Source organism: Simochromis diagramma, unplaced genomic scaffold, assembly GCF_900408965.1.
Source record: "Simochromis diagramma unplaced genomic scaffold, fSimDia1.1 OVJJ01000343.1, whole genome shotgun sequence".
In the NCBI taxonomy this organism is placed as follows: domain Eukaryota; kingdom Metazoa; phylum Chordata; class Actinopteri; order Cichliformes; family Cichlidae; genus Simochromis; species Simochromis diagramma.
The window spans coordinates 14,922,300-14,941,377 of NW_024386831.1; the positions used below are offsets into that span (position 1 = coordinate 14,922,300).

The window sequence follows — 19,078 nt, forward strand, 5'->3', positions numbered from 1 at the left end:
TTTACCCATTCTGCAGCTTTATTTACAAGGGTTTAATGGAGGACATTTACACAAGGTGTGCAGGCGACTGAGATGCTCCATGTGCCAGATGAGGGCAGCCCTTAGGAGAGCCAGGGGAAACAATGCCAGATCTCCTCCCTCCTGCCCTCCTCTCTCCTGCCCCTTTTGGCACCCTCCCTTGTCCTCCAGTGAGAGCCTCCGAGGAGGGGGAGGGGGGCTGGGAAGGTTAATGTGCCCACTTTGATCTTCGTCAAGGCACACTGAGTAAGAATTAATTTACATTTCAGATGAAAAGGTTGACAGTATAAAAAGGCATCTTGTTTCTGGTATGTGAGAGCTGTGTAATAGGCCAGGAATTTGAGAGAGGAAGTCGTGAGGAAACAGAAGGGATAAGCCCCTCTCTTGCCTTTACTGGGAAAGAGATGAAAGGAAAAAAAGGATCTCAGTATGCACTGTTCTTCTGAAACATGGGGACCAAATGCTGCCCAAACTTTCAAAAGCTTTTCTGTATGCATTATTAATTAATTATTACTATTTCGTAGGCCACTCATGGAGATCAAAAAGGTGTTTCACAAAGATGTAAGGTTTCCAGGCCTTTATCCCGTTTCCTTTTGAAAATGTATGAAAACAGTGGCGCGAATTTCCACCGGACATGGGGCCGCGTGAGAAATTCCAGATGTCTCCACTTGAATATTTGAACTTGAAAATTTAAACATTTCTTTACCTGATTGTATGCGGACAGCTGCCTCTTCCCGCTCTTTTTTGATTTGCTTGAGGTTCTGCCGAGCAACATAGCCCCTCCAGGCTAAGGGGAAAAGAAAGAGACAGTGTGTGTATGTGTGTGTGTGTGTGTGTGTGTGTGTGTGCGAGAGATTGCTGACCTACCTCTGTGAAACAAAATAGACTGCGCATACTACACAAGATCCCACTTCAAAACACTGCTAAACCAGGTGGCAGAGGGATGGATCCCTTTGAACTCTCTGAGGTCTTATTGTCTGCTCTGAAGCATTGCTCTTAACCCTCATAGGTCAAGCTGTGGTTATCAAACTATCTCTTTTATGAAGACTCACAGGCACATAATAGGCTAGATGTCATTAAGAAACCACCTCACATCAAATTTGCACCTGTTTCATCACGAGCGATAAAAGAATATATCACAACTCATTTTTCTTTTCATATTTTTGACTTAAGTTTGAATAATCGCTCATCCTGTTTACTGTTTAATCAAAACCAGCGTACCTGACTGGATGATTGTGGCCCCACGGCTTCTCTTCTCCTTCTCTTTTCGATAACGCCGGGCCCCGAGCCAGCCTTTAGTGTAAGCTTGCATCACCACCACCCGAGCTATTACTTCCCGCAGCAGCAGGTTCAGTTGTTCCACATGGTAGTATTTCAGAAAAACCTGACAGGACATTTTGCTCTGGTTAGGACATCCAAAGCTTGATTATGTCTATTTCTTTTATGTCTTTACAAATTTTAATGTCTTTTACAAATAAAAATAACTTCAATATTAAACTTTTTGTTTTAAAAATAACCCCACCTTTGTCTTTCCCAGCACCCAGTCTTTTAATTTGGCCCTCTCCAGTATGACAGCAGCGTTTTCTTTGCTAGTTTCAGGCATCTCGTGAGCCCGAAATGCAAGATAGTAATATCTGGAAGAGGAGACAATGAAGAGAAAAAGGACACCTTTGAACAAATGTAGTTACTCAAGCAGAGATATTGTGTTTTGCTATTATTTTAAAAAAAAATCTGGGAGTATTTGGAGCTGATAAATATAAAAACTAAGCATTATCTTTGCACAGGAAGTCGTTACTTTGTTACATAGTTTTTACGTCCTCAAAAAGCATAACACAATAAAATCAATGTTGGATAAAACACTGAGTTAAGTGAAAAACTTAACTCAGTATGCAGAAAACCCAAAATACAGTGTCCCGATATGAGAACACAGGGTGTCAAGAGGCTAACGAATTGCTGAAGCTGTTTTTATTACAAGCTGCATTCACAGATTCACTGACACACAACTGACAGAGCTTTATTCGACATCTTTAAGCAGTACAAATGCATGCACACAAATGCATGTAGCAGGCAGTCAGATGGATGCAGAGAAGACTATGTGCGAACTAGAAGACCCGGAATCAAACTATGAACTTGTGGACAACCTGCTTTACCTCCTGAGACACTGACATGCCAATAATAGAACAATATAAACAGATTTAAAGAATTTTAAAAAGCTACTTTCAACTGCTTTCTTAGTGACAAGGGATCACATATTTGATTTGGCAACTTTTTTAACACATTTTTAACGTATGTCATTCCCATAAAAGATTGTTCTGCCACTTATTTATTTATTTTTTGGTTAGGCAGTCTAAAAGTTTCAAGTTAGGTATCTAAAAATGTTGACTTACATCCTCAAACTTCTGATTTTTTAAGTGAAATAAGCCTCCATACCCTCCTAATGCAAGCTCAAAGGGATCTTTGTGTTCTCCTGGGATTGAACCAGGAATCTTTCACTTATTAGGAAAATATATAAACCACTAAACTATAGAGAATAAATCAAGCATGTGTCTGAAACTGGAGCCATCTGATATACAAATCTTGAAATGTTGAATATTTGACAAGATATTGATAATTTAGCTAACTTAGTTTTGGTAGATTAGGGGATGATGTAGTGCCTACTTACTTAACTGCCTTCAAGAAATGACATTATCAATGTCAACATCTTGTTGCACATTGCTACTAGAAGTACTGTTAAGAGGACCACAGTTAAAAACTTCCTGCTGCTCAGAAATCTGAGTCAAACATGACTCTTTAACAGAGACCAGCGCTGGATCTCTTTTCAATGCATCATCATCTCCTATTTCAGTGGCCACAGAAGATCCTCATTAGCGCAGGCCTATCAGTGTGCATCACCCACGCCGCTGTTTATTGCTCACATTGTCTGGATCCATCCACTGATCCTGCTGTTTATAAAATACCAGCATAGGACAGAGTGGTTCTAACTGTTTGCTCAGGGACATCAAGGCTCCAGAAATACTCGTTCATCTTTCGTGTTCTGGCAGTGGTCAAAAAGAAGAACAACAACAAGAAGAAAAACTTCTTTGAACTCCCCTCCCCGCCTCAGTCTACAGCCTTTCATTCTAATTCCTGTTGATACCTGTTATTTCTTTGATGGTAAATACAAAGCACTGCAACATCAGACGAGCCTTTGATATGGGAGCACAAATTTAAATCAGTTTTCACTAAAGGTGCAGTTTAGCCATTCAGGTCTGTCTGTATGACTTCTGCCTGGCTCAGGTAGGATGATATGGATTCAATAGCAAGGTTAAAATATATTTACACACTCTCCTTCTCACACAGGCACACTTGAGGCACAGGAGACAACAGGGACCTCATCGTGCCGGGGGTTGTGTGCGATCTTCCAGTAATCGGCCTTCGATACTGGGAGCAAAAGTAGGACATGCAGGGAAACACCATGTGGTCATTCAAAGTTTCAGCTCGCCAAAATTAGGCCCACATTTTTAAAGCTTCCCCCGAAGCAACGACACTAACCAGTCATCTCAAAGTTCTTCTTTCCACAAGTCTAAGTTAATTAAATTTTATATAATCTTAAAGTCTCCACATTAGAGGTGGCTGGAATACTTTTCAAAGGAACACTGATCAAACATAAGCTTTCTGGCATTTTCGCACAGCCTCATCTAAATGTGTGGATTTTTTTCCCCTTAAAATTTAGGTGTACGCTTTTAAATTGGAGGAAGTGTGTAGTGCTTAGTAACAGTTAAACGGATCCTGTCCCATATTTTTAAAAACCCAAAACAACACCCTTACGTAAAGCCCCCCGTTAATGATGAGACTTGTTTTAATTGTGCTCTAATGTAATACCGATGGGACAAGGAGACCATGTTTGAGCTTTTTCAGGTCACCGAGTATAAGAACAAACTCTTTATGAATAGTAAAAGGAAATCTATTAAAATGCATCACCCCTTATAATCACAGTTCCTCCTTGTTTGAATTTAATCCATATCTTCCAGACTGGAGTATCCACCCAGTTAAAAGAGCTGCAGGATTTAGTCTTGCACTATCACTAATGACTGCCAATTAGTCAGCCTCTTGCTCTGCTCAACATGTACCCCTATCTAATTAAAGAACCCGTGTTTTTGTGTGATGTAGAGCACGGCTCACTTGTTCTACGCCATCTCTGGGGTTGTGTCAGCGTGCGTGCGTGCTGCAGAGTGGAGGCGCCGCCTGTCTCGACGCCACTCTTACCTGTTGACAAAGTCTTCAAACAGGATGCGGTGGGAGTAGCCTTGGCGGCGGATGTTCACCGTCTCCAGGATCCCAGTGTAACGCAGCTGCACCATCACCCGCTCCTTGCAGAAGCACAGTGCCTGCCTGTCGTCATTAGGTTTGATGCAGCGCACAAAGTGTGGCTGACCCACGACCATCTTAGACAGCAGGTCCATCAGGGAGTACTGCACAAACACAACAATGAGGGCAGAAGCAAGAGAAGACACGAGAGAGCAGTTATATCGTTTCATATTATCAGGGTTCAAAGGTCAGATCAGATCTGCACTGGAAGAAGCATTCAAACTTTTTCCAGACAGTCTCATAACAAGCTCGATGGTACCCACGAGAATGAATCAGTATGAATCAATAAACAAATCTATCCCAACAGGACACAACAGTGTTTTCAATTCTAAAGTAAAAGACATCATGAATTATTTAGGGATTTGAAAAAAAAGCAACACTGTGTAATTCTATTTGCAGAATTGTTGGTATCAGTTATGATAATGTTAAAAAAAATGCAATGTAATAACAAAACGAATTAAAGTGTGCAAGTAGATTCTCATTCATCCAGGTCCTGGCAGTCTTCAGCACTTAAAAACAAGGTATGTGACCTGCTTTGGGATTAAATATAGGGTTTTGTCCATCAGTTGTTTTAGAATTGACGTCTTCAAAAACCAAAAAAAGTCCACTTGCTTTCTTTTTAAGCACTAATTAAAGATGTATTTACATTTTATGAAATGAAAGGTGTGTTACAGGTTCGTAGTCTATGAGTATGCTAAGGTCCTCTCACTTGGATCCAATTGACCAAAGCTGAGCACATTTCATCATCAGGCCATGAGCATGACATCCCTGCAGACGTTCATGTACCTGCCAATTCTGTGTTAACTCGTTCAACTTCACACTCGTCCTACAAGGCAATATAACAGAAATGACTACTCATCCATGGTGTCTGCAACTATTTGTGTCCACAAGTGAGTACAACCCCTACTTTATAAAGCTGCAGTGGACTTGGCAGACAGTTACTGATTTACACAGAACAAATTCATTAAATTCAATTTTGCTGTCCACCAGCCATCTTCAGCAAACATTCCCCAGCTAGTCCCCAGAGCAAGCTGAGGACATCTTTTAATGCTTTTCATCAGAGGTAAATTGACAAAGAACACATGAATACCCATAATTCATTTAATGTAAATATTAGATCAGTAATAACTGAAGGATCCATTGATATCACAGACTTTGCTGGTTTGATCAGTTACGACATCATATTAATAACAAGTTAATCCACTCATCAGTGGAAGGCTTTTAGTTGTTTTCAGACAATCAGTGCTCCTGCTTTACGTCATTGAATCTTGCTGTTTGGAGTTATTGATACAGCATAAATTAATCATATTTGTATGAGCTTCAAATTAGTCTGCAGCTTCATATGTTATGAAGATCATTAGCTGCTCAGCTGAACCTGAAAAGCAGCTATCATTTTATTTTCACATTTGAAGCTTTTCTTTGTTACTCTTACAAACAAAGTACACAGTTTAAAAATGCTCAACGGCAAAATGAGACCAGCACGCAGACTTCAGTCTCATTTTCCTGCTGATGTATGGTGGAGTATGTGTCATCCGGGCAGTCATTTTTAGTGAGAAATGCAAACACCTACACGGAAATAGGAGGCCACTGTCTGTCTCCTCATCTTGGTGGTTTCTTCTGGGTGGCGAATCATCTCCATGGTGTCCACCTGAACACAAACAGTCACGATAAGCACGCTGCACTGATGATCAGGCCAGACTTAGGCCACTGCAACATAAAATGCAGCAGATTCAAATGAGATGCTGTTCATTTGCCACATGACATCTTCAGCGGGCTCTGCAGAAATAAAGGTATTATTACAGCAGGTCCCCTTCCTCTAAATGGGCCAGTTGGGAAAACACAGCTGTACTAACTGTGCCGTCTGTATAACACAGCCTCATAAACACTTAAAGCTAACAATCTAGAGAATAATTCGGCACTGCTGTGGGGCATGGGAAAATTGCAGAGCATTCTGAGTAATGAGACTAGCCGTCACCGAGCAGACAGTCATCCTGATGACGGCGGATTAACGAGGACACAATATAAGCTTCCTAATGGCCTTCGCAGTTCATGGCTTCATCAAAATTAATGATGCAATAGATATTTTATAGTAAGTGAATATCTTAATACTTTATTTCATCCTTGCACAGAGAAAGGAAGGTACGTGAAAGGCTGTGTGAGCTGCATAGGAACGAGACGCTCCGACACTTTGTACTTCTGTATGATCTGCTTTCAGAATAGCAAACGGCTATCGGAGACTCACTTCCACTGTTCTAACAACTGTCACTTTAATCTGAGCGCACTGGTAGCTTCTCGTAAGCGTCAGTTTCTGTCAACTTTTCTCCAACTCTGATTGAGAACGAGACGCATACATATTACATCAGTCTCACAGAGTTATTACTAAGAAGTCCTCTCTTCTTCAAGAATAACTGAGTAGGTGCTTAGTGGAAGCTCAACAAAGTAGGACTGTTATTATTCCCACTGTTATTCTGGCCTTTGTTTCCGTCTCACATGAAGCATTTTTATAATCTAAAAGACACATCGCAGTGCATTTGTTTACATTAATAACTCAGAAATGTGGCTGTGTGGAGAAAAAATGGTTCAAAAGGGATGATTTACATTTTCCAAAAGCAGCTTGTGATTGATGTTTTATGACTGGAGCTGCACAGTCAGTCTGTGAAGCGCAGTTTGAAGTTTTAGTTTTTGGATTACAATAATGCGATGATAACTTCAGTGAACTATGTTGGGGGGTTTTTTTTTTTCAGATCTGTCCTGTGGTTCAGAGGTGGTGCATTTGGATTCAGAAAGTTTTACTATTATCAAACAGGGGTCTTACCTTCAACAGGTATTTGGGAGACTTTGAGTACAGCACATGTTGTCGAATAACATGGAAGGAAAGGAAGAGAGAAATGGAAAGACAAGAGGAATCTGAAAATCAGTTTTAAGAGAGGTTCGAGTGTTAAAGCATCATGTGACTTCGTATTTCCTACACAAAGATCAGATTAAAGTTAGTCAACATAGGCTGAATATTTTCAGTCATTTAAGAAACGCGATCTTAGAGATATTATTAGCTTGTGAAATTCTGCCCCTTAAACAAAGAAGGTCCAGAAATGAAAGTGTTAAAGTTCAGAGGGAGAGGCAGTAAGAGCTTTTTCTTTTAAGAAAATTTCCAGCCACTGATGCTGCCAAGACTCAGCTCAAACAAACTTAGAGTGAACATGAACAATCAGCATTGCTGGATGCAACAAGAGATTCTACATGAAATATCATGGAAAGAAAACCGTCAAGCCAATGCAGTGATTTAAGCTGATTTAGGAGAATCTGCAAAAGTCATCCTTAAAATTTAAAACGCTGCCTGCCAGCGACAAAAACAACAATATTCACTAAGTCTCAGAAACTACTTTTATGATGTAGACACTGAGTGCCAGATGGCGATGCTGTATCACCACAAGCAAGACAGCAAACATAACAGGGCAGTCAATTAATGTGGCTATGCTTCACAGCACAGGTTTTTACTGGGTTTCTTATGGTGCAATGCCTGTGAGCAACAAATAAAAAAAAAATGTAAAAAAAGCATTATGGGGCTTTTTTTGCACGTGATGATTCGGGCTACGGCTGAATGCTCACCTTGGTGCGTCCTGAACCGAGCTGTGGTGGGAGAGATCTGGAGGCGGCGGTGACTCTCGCTTTGGACGTCGCCAGATTTCCTGTTGAACACAAGAATGAAGCCAGTGGACTTTCATGCAGTAATATGTGAAAGCAAATAATATTTGGGAATGAGCCAGCGGCGTTTCAGTAAACACTCCGGGATTGATTTTCTTTTCGTTTTTATTCAACATACAAGAAAAAGGTGTATAAAGCGTGCACCACTATGTTGGTGTTCATAGAGCAGGAGAGTATAAAGAAAAAAAAACTAAGCTGAATCCATGGGCTCAGGAGTGCATCTGTGTGCACAGCAGTCCAACAGCCCCACACACAGTGGAAAGGATGTGAACATAGCATATGCAAGACAGTCTGAACATTTCAAAGTTTCTGCACAAGATGTCCAAATGTTTTCTCTGGCTATATCTTCAGAGGCTAAACTGTGATTAATAGCAGTGAAAGAAGCCTTTGAAGCAGGATTGGTGACATCAAAGTCCTAATCCATGGGTGGCAGGATTTTTATAATGAGTGGGAAGTATCTTAACACATTTCAAAGGGTTTACTCCATGAATAAACAATAGCTGCACAGATGTGCCACACACACCTTTAGAAAAATACGTCTGCAGACACAGGAGGCAGCATTACCCGAGCAGCCGTGTATGGCAAGAAGGAAAACCTTTTTAAGTTTTTTTTAAAGATAAAGCCAAAGTGACAGCCCAACAATTGTTCTAGATTTTCTACCGCACACAGACAAACTTCGAAAATGCAAATACGCTCTCGTCTTCCGCGATATCATTTCAAGACTCGCATCGGTTGGTGAGGACATCGTCTGACAGCGAGCCAGAAACTTAAACACCGGATCAGCGCCTGCCTTTTCCCAGAGGACGCTGCACTATCAAACGTGTATTAGAAGCTTCAATCAAAAGCCGGACTGATCAAAATCAATTTAGGATGGATTAATTAACAGGCAGTGCACTTCTAAGTTTAGACAAAGGGTGTCCTACTGGTGCCAAAGGGTTTTGCACTGAGCCAAAGCAATGTGCCGTTCATAGCACACATAGATACACACACACAAATATGTGCGCACACACTGCTGTAGTCAAAACAACCAAAAACATATGATGTGAGCACTCTTCAAAAGAGTCTTTTAAGCTAGTACTGATGTTGCTTTTAGCTTTTGACAGTTATCTCCCAATTTCTATTTATGCATCTGCTTGTTTATTCTGCTAATAAATCAGTTTTTTTTTGTATCAGGCAACAAACTAAATGCAAGACATTCTGCCATATTAAAATATGCTTTTTATATTTGTTGTAAATACGTTTGGAAAAATAACCAACGGATCAAAACTGGAACCCAAAAATAGAAGAAAGGACAGAGTAAAGCCCGATATGATGGAAATGTGAGCAGTTAATTGCTCATTATGAACACATGTTTGTGAGAAGGTCTTGTGTTTAGGATACCGGGAACAGATTTTACAACCTCAAAGGCCCCTTCGGCAAAACCTACACACATGCACGCACGCACGCACAAAAAGTATGATCTTTGAGAACAGGGGCTGTTAAACTGTGTCGGGTATATTACCAGCACACAGGCAGGGAGGGCCCTGCTCCAATTAGCCCAGAGTAAAGCTGGATGGATTAATTGGAGTGGGTCTTGTGCAAATGAAGTGCGCTCTCTCCTCTCCCCATTAGTGCTGCTGGGCCAGATCATCTGAGCACATTTGTCATGATGAATTAGCGGCTGCGAGTGGAACGGGCTCGTGGAGTGTCACTGTGCTTTTACGCCTCTCACTTCCATGACACCATCAAGAGGAGATGAAGGGGCTGCGCTGCGATGAGAGAAACTATGACAGTTGTACCTAAGCCTTGCAAATGGACATTCGCTGCTTTCTTCGTGTATTCCTTGGCGGGTCGTATTAATTCATTCTTCCGGCGGGTTTCATATCCCCTCCTGACTAGATGATTAGAGCATTGGTTAATAGTCAGTATCCTCAAAGATTTCTGCCTCCTGAGACACGAAGCCAAGGGAACACCTGTGATGTCCGGCCTGAAAAGAAGACCTTCTAATTTAGATACAGTAAGGAGCTTGTCTAATGATGTGGATAATAATTATTCAAACACAGAGACGAGCTAGAAAAGGAAGATTTGTTCTTTGAAAGCGGATTCAGCTGAAGAATAGGCTACATGTGTTTTAAGTTACAGATGGAGACAGCCCTTATTCTCAGAGTTCTCATGATAAAAATAAAACGAAAAGAGAAAAGGAGTGGAAATATAAGAGGTTAATAATTGAAAAGGAGGGCGAGCAGGTGAGGGGAATATTTCCCAGGTCATTCAGACTTGAGAAACAGGTGGAGGAGCGTCCCACTGATCGTTTCTGCTTCACGCATGTTGCTCTTGGCATGGACTACCAAGACGCAAACAGAGAGAGGCAGAGCGGTGTGTGGGGAGTGGGGGGTAGAAAGAGAAGAAAAAAACCCTTCCTTGGCATCTGTGCGTTCACTTTGAAAATTAAGCCCAGCAAGAATCCTGTAGGAAAAAAAAAGCTCAAGCTGGCAGTTGTATTGGGGTTCTATTGACAAGAATAGTCAATGTGCTCGGGATTAAAAAGCAATCCCGCGTTCAATATGACACCTCCCTACATGCTTTTATGAGTGCCAGTGTGCGCCTTGTACTTCAGAAGCTGTGGATCGAGCTGTCGACACGGGGGACAATCAAAGTTGTAAGAGAGAGCAGCCTTCCTGAGCTGAGTGAGCAGAGCCTTGCTGGATATTTCTGCCCGCTCTCCCGCTCTCTTTTTGAAAACATGTGATCTAGAAACTCAACTCAGCAACCAAGCAAATTAGATTAAAGCACCCGTAACCCCCCGCCACCCTACCCACCCTCTATAACCACCACCGTTTATGCCTAGAGATGGCTTCGGGGGCTGTTGATTTAAATGCCATCCACTACTGTCAAAGCAGATCAATCATAAAAAAGCATGGTGTAATTGGCTTTTAGTGACACAACACAGTGTTGCATTTATCAAAGGATGTTGTACCATGTGACTTAGGAGAGCCGGCTTCTTGCTATTGATGTGCAAGGCCCGTCAAAAAAAAAAAAAAATCCCTCTGCTGACTCAAAACATTCCCCAATACTGCGATTAGGAGAGAATTCAAACAAAAGTATTACTTGGTGAGTGTCTCTCCTGCTAGAGAGAATATGTGGAAGTGCAGTGAAAGACTGCAGTGTCTGCCGACTGGGATGAAAAAAGGCAGAGAACAAAGAGCCAAATATGTCATATCGCTGGGAGAAGCCTGTCACTTCCACACAGGAGGATCTCCTTACATGAAGGGAGACGGAGGGAGATGGCAGAGGATGGGAGAGCTGCAACTGTGGCTTTGTGTGAAGATGTAAAACCAATATGTAAAATTGTTCAATATGAACTCCACAGCCTTAAAGATCTTGCAGAGCATATTAACGGCATGAGCTTCTTTAGCAACTGCAGCAATTGGCAAATGGCATAAATGCTCCAGCTGACAAATATTAGACTTCAGATTGTGATGTGACGTGGTAAAACTGACCATTAAAAACAGCTTTTTGCTTTTAAATCTGCAAAATAACTAGGGGAGTTAGGTATGAGATAAATGTAATCAAAGGGACATTAAATTATAGTATAAACTTGAAAATAAATGGGAAAAACTCAGACAGAGGATAAATATTTCACATTTGTTCTGAAGGATAGTGCAGGATCTATGATATATCTACTTATTTATTCTGCAAATACAATAAGGAAAATACAAAGATGCATACAAACTCAGGGAGGGTTTATTTGTTTAGAAGCTGATAATAAGAAGTCACGAATGCTATGTATTAGGTGCTAATAGCGTCCCTTTCAAAGACGGCATGCAATAGTAAATCTTTATATACAGAAATTATCCCGTGATTAATTTTTTTAAATGGTGGCTTGCTAACGAATAATTCAAATGACACCAAATTACATCAGTGCAGGTCCCGTTCATACCTGTTATTTTTCAGCGTACAGTATAAGATGTTAAAACCTTATCGGTTGAATGAGAATATAGCATGTGTGTGCCTGCGCGGCCCACTATCTGTGAACTCCATCCTCTGACAAAGAACTGGCAGTCTCGATGAGCAGTGTGCATGTGCAGATGTGCTATGCTACAATCAGCAGGGCCAGGCAGCCCTGAGGCCACACACACACGCGCACACACACACGTCCACTGTACTGTGACCGTGGGTTGCCCAAGCCCTGGTAGACCCAAGTGAGCTCTGCCAATTCAAACACTGTGATCCCCCTGATCTGGGAAAGGCCCTGGCTCTGAGGAATTTGTCCATGCAAATACATCCCATTTCCTCTGACAAAACACCACCACATGTCCAAGCCTCAAGGACCCACATTCTGCAAGGCTCAAGTGCCCTCGCTATTCACCGCCTGGGAACTTTTTACTTTCTGAGGCCTTCACACTTCCCTGCTACCCTTCAATCATGAACTGCGTCGACGGTCGGGATATCACATTCTCAAATTGCGGTCGCTTGTTTTACAGTCGACAGAAACCAAAAAGCTAAATTTTCTGATTTATAGGTATTGTGTCCTCACTGCAGTGTGACATGTGCATCACCACAAACATTAACCTCCAGTGCATTCATGCACAATATGTGTAGTCCAAAACCCCAGATCCAGCATTTCGCTTTCATCTCTGCATCCAGGCTGCTGCAGGTCTACGATGGTGTCCCCTAGTGGTGACACACTGAGGGGGCGGCCCAGACAGTGAAACCACCCTGGTGTAAAACAGATTTCCATCAGATCGCCCCAGATAATGGTAATTTCACAGATAACAGAGAATCCATAATGTGGAGTAAAATGCAAATTAAATCTCCCCACAAATTTTACCCCGAAGAATAGATTTATAATTTTCTCATGCGTTACTGTATCTCACTTAAACAGTGCTCCATCTTTTCCGGCACGATAAGACCGAGCAGTGTTTCATAGCTCTTTATCTAACGAGATGATCTGCGGGTCCACAAGCTGCAATATGAAAATCGGACCTCTGACTCTAAAATTAAAAAAGATCTGTGTAAGCACGGTGTTTCTAAAAGAATCTTAAACATTTCAGGATAGTCAGGACAGACACAAACACAGTTGAAAAGAAAAAGGGAAATAAAGAAGCTTTCAGGAGTGCAGCAGTAAACACTGCAGCACATCTTAGTTTCTATTCAGTGCCTTTGTGCACTGAAATTAAGTGTTCACTGAATTGGGTTTTATAGAGTGTACTTTTCTGAAGCTCGTAATTGCAGAAAGGAAGTGGCTGAAGGCTCCCTCGTGCACAGCCAGCAATTGAAGTTTGCAGACACGCTGCACAGATTTCTACAGGAGTCTCAGCTTAGGTGCCTTTTGTGAATCGAATCTCCTTCTAATGCCACTGGGAGAGAAAGCAGGAATTTACAGGTGCCTAAAAAAGGAAGTGAATCACATAAAGTGGCTTAGCTGAAATAAAAGTAGGAAGTGGGAATCTGATAATATAAAACATCTATTAGCATTTCAGCTAAATCAAGTGACCAGGAGGGCCCCAGCCCCAGCTAATGACAAGCACATTACTCTACCTTCATTTAACCAACAGAAAAGAGGTGGGAAGAGTTGCTTTTGTGTTCTCTAAATACTCTTTTTTCATCCCCTGGGTATTTAGAAACCTTATCATAAAAATATCCCACTGCACCCACAATCTGTAGATAGCATTCAGCAGAGGGAAACCAAGAGGGACAGCTTAGTGAAAATAAAAACAGAGCGCCATGCGGAGAGCTGAGCCTCTCAAGAGATAATGGAGACTGCAGATTTATCCGAGCACGGCACGCAGAGGCTTGAAATGAAGGGGGGCTGGGGGGGGGGCAGCAGATGCCTGGGAGTCGCGTCTTAAAGAAACCCACTTACCTGAACATTTATGAGAAGAGTAGACAGCAGCACTATTCACTGAGTGATATAGTCCCGCAATTGTTAACAAAAGGAAAGTTTCCATTTCCTCTGTGGCTAGTGGTTAGTTGCTGAGATTTTCTAAATAGCATTATATCATACCTGTTTTAGTTAAGGGGCTGGAAAACAGCTGCTGCAAAAGTTTGTTCTCTGACGTCCTCAACACCACAACAATGTCTGCAGGGAGAGTGTCTCTGTTTTTCTCCAAAAAGCCATTCACATTGTACATTACCTGTTGAGTAGGACATGAGAAATACACGTATGTGTAACAGTCAATTCACATTTTCTGAATCTGAATTGTCATCACTCTATGATAAGGCTGAAATTAATGCTGGGGTATAGTTTAATATATATATATATATATATATATATATATATACATACATACATACATACATACATACACACATCTTATTATGTGATGGTAAAAAGATCCCAGAGAAAACTGATGTTCCTTTTAACCACAGAAAAACCACAGGTGTGAGCAATAAAAATACTGATGGCTGAAATCCATTTGAGGTTCAGTTGCCGGTGTTGCGCATGCTGCTTCTGCCAAACTGTCAAAGCTTACTGGAATACAGATGTTTTTAGAAACACCTGCGTTTTTCCTCAGTGACATGCGATAGGTTTGCTGTGCCGCTATCCAGTCCTGGATTTATGAAAAATTCCAATAACACAGTTCACACAGCTTGGTGATTCCCAAAGAGCTATTAGCTGAAAGCTTGGCATATCTCGGCATGGTGTGCAGTATGTCATTAAAAAATCTGAGGAAACTGAACAACTAAAGGACAAAGGAAGAAGTAGCAGCACTAAAAAATGTCTAGCAGATGAACAGTATCTGAAAGTCATGGCCTTAAGAAATAGGAAGAAATCTACTGTTTGCTGAACCCTCGTCAAAAATGGTTTCCTAGCAAAGGATGGCTGTCAAGAAGCCATTCTTAAAGAAGGGAAACAGGAAAAAAGGGCTGAGGCCTATCCTAGCTGTCATGAGTTGACAGGCAGGGTTTCTAATCCGTCACAGGGATGACACAGAGAAACAGACAACCATTCACATTCACCCCTTTGGCCAAATTAGAATCACCAGTTACCTACACAGGCAGATCTTTGTAGTATGGGAGCTCGGGTACCCAGAGAGAATCTATGCAGGTGCAGGGAAAGAGGGTAGACTCATTGTAGGGAGCCCCAGCTGGGTGGTAGATTTGAACCCAGGACCTGGTTGCTATGAGGCTCCAGTCCTAACCACTGCTGCACTGTGCCACTCTTCATATGTTCGCATGTCTCATATTATAATCCACTCAAAAAAGTGTCTCTTTTCACATTTTCTTCATATAAGATATTTATAAGAAATAAGTATGAAAAAAGTTAACATTATGAGAAAATGTGAAGGATCAAGATAGACTTTTTAGTAAAATTTCACAGACTTATAGGATTTTGTTTCCTATTTTTCTCTATATGGGATGTAATATTTTTTTAAGTCACAACAAACCTAATCAGACCCCAAAACAGATGTAGAGAAAAATCCTTCCATAAAGTATGCAGATGTTTATGAAATACTCAAAGTAAAGGCATAATCAGAATAGAAGGTTTTACCAAGCATTTCAAAGGCCTGAACACTGGTTTACATGCTCACACCCATCATCATCAAGGCAGTAGATTGTTAGTTAAACACATCCAATGAAGTATCTGATACCTGTCCGGCATAGTGCTGAATTCCAAAACAAAGCTCCACTCGTTTTGGTATCCAAAAATATTTGCAGCGCAAATTGTCCTCAAACTTATCTGTAAAGAAGACATGTAGCAGAAAAGTACGGCACGTGAAGGCTCGTTATGCATTGATCTGTGAACTCTTATGTAACTGAGTCATTTTATGTGCTACATCTCAGCATGTTTGCGACTGTAGTTCCAATCTTACCCACTAGGGTCTGGTCGGTGGCCTGAGGGAAGCGGCTCTCTTCATCCAGCAGGGACAGCAGACCCATGGGCTTCTGCAGAAACATGTCCAGAATGGGCCTATTGTCCTCATACTCCACCAGGCTGGCATCAACTTCCTCGCTCTGGTATTCCATCTAATTAGAACCAGTGAATGCAGAATAATAATCTAGTTATGGTTTCCCTAAATGACCCAATTAAACAATCTAGGCTAAATATGCAATGTGCATGTGTGGTTTTAAAAAAAAAAAAAAAGAGAGTTTCTAATCAAGCAAACCACACACTTGCAGCCAGCTGTGTGTGTCTACGGCTGAAGTTTACAGCGTAATAGAGTCTTTTACTGAATGCATAAAACAGAACAGCTCCAAACCAACAAATAGAGCCACTTACTTATTCATAATTTATTTCAATGTGCAAATAACCCAGAGTCAAATCACATTATTGCATCTGTTTAATTTCAGATCAAAAAGTTGTTTTAAATATATATTTTACTAATAAAGTGGAACCAATGGATCTAAACCATCCTCATGTTTAAATCATTAAGTCAGAATAATCAGTTTCTGTGTACAGCAAGACTGAAGACATCCACACACAAAATAAAGATCCCTTTTCCACCGAGCATTAGCCCTACATCAGGGGAGGATGTTTTCCACAAGCTAAAGGCCTTTTTTTCAGAGATCACTGCTATAATTAATCTGAACGGGGAAAATGTAGCTTCCAATAACACTTCTGGTCCTGGAGAGAGCTAAAAATGAGAATGTAAATGAAAGTGCAGAGGCTATTATTAGTCCATATGCCGTGCGGAGTTTGGCCTCAATAAATAATAGTTTGTATTTTTCTAAAGAAATGCACACTGAGCTATCTAATGAGAAAATGTGCCACATCACTAAACCGAGCCACTTTTCTTGAGTTCTCTTTAAAAAGGACTGTTGCAAAGTTACTTCAAACAAAAGGGTTTCTGATTGATGTCAATTCATCTCCATCGAGGAAAAAAGGCTTTTCGCACTTCAGGGTAAACAGCTTCATTAAATCAATTAAGAGAGTAATTTGGGGTGACTTGTAGGAAAAATTAATGTTGAGAGCTTTTCTGCATTGGTAGCTGTGTAAACACCAAATTTATTTAAGTGACTAATTTCCATAATAGTGTTTTAAATGGAATATTCTCTGCATATTTTGTGTTATTCTTTCACCCCAAACACATTACAGTGGTATCTTCTACTTTGTGCATTAGAGCGGATCATTTAAAACCTATTTATGCATGAAGAACTCACCTGTTCGAGAGCAAATATGTGCTGGTTGAAATAAAACTGAATCTGCTCGTTTGCGATGTTGATGCACAATTGCTCAAACGAGTTCTTCTTGAAGTTTTCAAATCCAAAGATGTCCAGGATTCCCACATTCATGCCGCTCTCTACGGCACTTCAAAGGAAAAAAAGGGGGACAAACAAACTTATTCTTCTATGCGATGGAACAAGCAAATCCCCAGCAGCCATATTAATTGATAAAACTTTAATGATAATCCAAGTTCCACCCAAATACGGAGTCTGGTCTGGATGGCCTAGTCTGACGAGAAATCATAAACACCGTCTTTGAAAAAGTCAGATCTTCTTAAATGGCTTTTATTTCAGTCTCTATTGATTTAACCTCCAGTTATTTTCAATGTCTGCACTAACAATACTCACTTCTGCAACACAGCATAGATATTTATGATCCTGTATTTTATATTCAGTGCTTGGAGCTGCTACTTTCATGATCAGTCATTACCCACAGTATGTAGAGGTCACCTTTAACCAGTGCTACCAGGTTATTAATGGCAATAAGGAAACGGCTAAGATGACTGGAATGCAGACGGGAACTCTGGCTTCATCTCTGAGAGACGACTCCTTGACAGTCAATGCTCATATTTATGAAGGAATTCTTTTGGATCAATGAAAAGCCTCTTTGCAGTCTCTCTGAAGTCTTTTTAATCATCTGAACATTATTTTCTCTGCACGCAACTCTGTATCAAAAATTTATTAAAACTTTTTTTCTTTTTTGCTCTCCTTTTGCTTGTCTTGTGCTTTCCCATTGATATTCCCCTCTTCACGTTTGCATCTACCTCTGCAGACTTCCAGAAAGGTCATCAGAGCTTTGCAGAAACTGAGTGAGAAATTACACCCCAAGAAATTACAGAAAAGACAAAAACAGTGGGCATGCAAACAAATTGTTCATCACTAGCACGCACTGACCAGACATTCATGTCAGGCTGCAGGAGTGAGTTGATGCGATTCACTATCCAGCTGAACAGGCGTCCGTACAAGGCCTTGGACATGGCGTCTCGGACATCGGCGGCTTTGTCCACGGTGTTGGAGCGGATGATGGTTTCGCCCCTCGTGACCACACACTGAGAGGTAAGTGCTTCCTGGAGCTCCTCGGGTCCAATGCTGAGGAGAGACGCAGCTGAGAAAAAGGCGAGACAGTCAATCAGTTTCACAGTGAAGAGATTACTGCATCTTATCACAATACTATAATAACAAACTATAACATGGTTATACTGCAGATATTTAAAGTGGAAAGTGGAAAGATTCCCTTTTCTCAAATTCTACAACATCACCTCAAATCAACAGCTCAATGATCCCAAACACACATCTAAACTGTTTTGGGGATGGATAACAATTTGTGGACTTTATTTAAAAGCCAGCTGAGCTCTACCAATTCTCCCAACAAGATTAGTCAAATATCCAAGCTTGCTGATCATGGTGCAGCTTGCTAAGGGGCATTTAACCAAATATTAGTGAGAGGTAATGTATATGTCTGAGCCTATATGCATACTTTTGACCATGTGTGGTTTAGAGAATATCCAAGATACATTCAAACTCACACTACACCCTACAAGTTCTTGTTTTTAAAGCAACTAAAGACGTACAATCCTGTTTTTTTGCAGCCAGTGATTAACTTCCTAAAACACTTCAGGTCGTACAACTTTATGGGAGTCACCGATGACCATTTTTTATTTACAGTCTATGCTTACAACACACATTGCCTAACATCTCACCGTTCTCTAAGGCCTCTGAGTTAGGCACTTCACTAATATCGGTCTGATGCTGGGATGTGATGGAGGCAAATTCAATATTCCCAGTATTCAAAATTGCTGAGAGAATTTTGTAAGCAGAGTCGACCTCCTAAAAACAAGATATCAAAAGAAAATTGTTACATATT

General features: G+C 40.9%; 1 protein-coding gene across 2 annotated transcripts in view; it reads right to left on the reverse strand.

Annotated features, from left to right (window-relative positions):
• The window catches only part of myo3b (myosin IIIB), a 70,144-nt gene that overhangs the window by 22,228 nt on the left and 28,838 nt on the right, over window positions 1–19,078 (reverse strand). For both annotated transcript variants that reach the window (XM_040028130.1, XM_040028131.1), the window contains exons 18-30: window positions 18,915–19,041; window positions 18,109–18,319; window positions 17,152–17,299; window positions 15,864–16,017; window positions 15,642–15,730; window positions 14,054–14,183; window positions 7,972–8,051; window positions 7,181–7,201; window positions 5,936–6,013; window positions 4,264–4,469; window positions 1,541–1,652; window positions 1,240–1,402; window positions 725–805 (exon numbers count right to left, since the gene is read on the reverse strand). In XM_040028130.1, coding sequence (XP_039884064.1) covers window positions 725–805; window positions 1,240–1,402; window positions 1,541–1,652; window positions 4,264–4,469; window positions 5,936–6,013; window positions 7,181–7,201; window positions 7,972–8,051; window positions 14,054–14,183; window positions 15,642–15,730; window positions 15,864–16,017; window positions 17,152–17,299; window positions 18,109–18,319; window positions 18,915–19,041 — 1,600 coding nt within the window. The remainder of the gene's footprint in view (window positions 1–724; window positions 806–1,239; window positions 1,403–1,540; window positions 1,653–4,263; window positions 4,470–5,935; window positions 6,014–7,180; window positions 7,202–7,971; window positions 8,052–14,053; window positions 14,184–15,641; window positions 15,731–15,863; window positions 16,018–17,151; window positions 17,300–18,108; window positions 18,320–18,914; window positions 19,042–19,078) is intronic.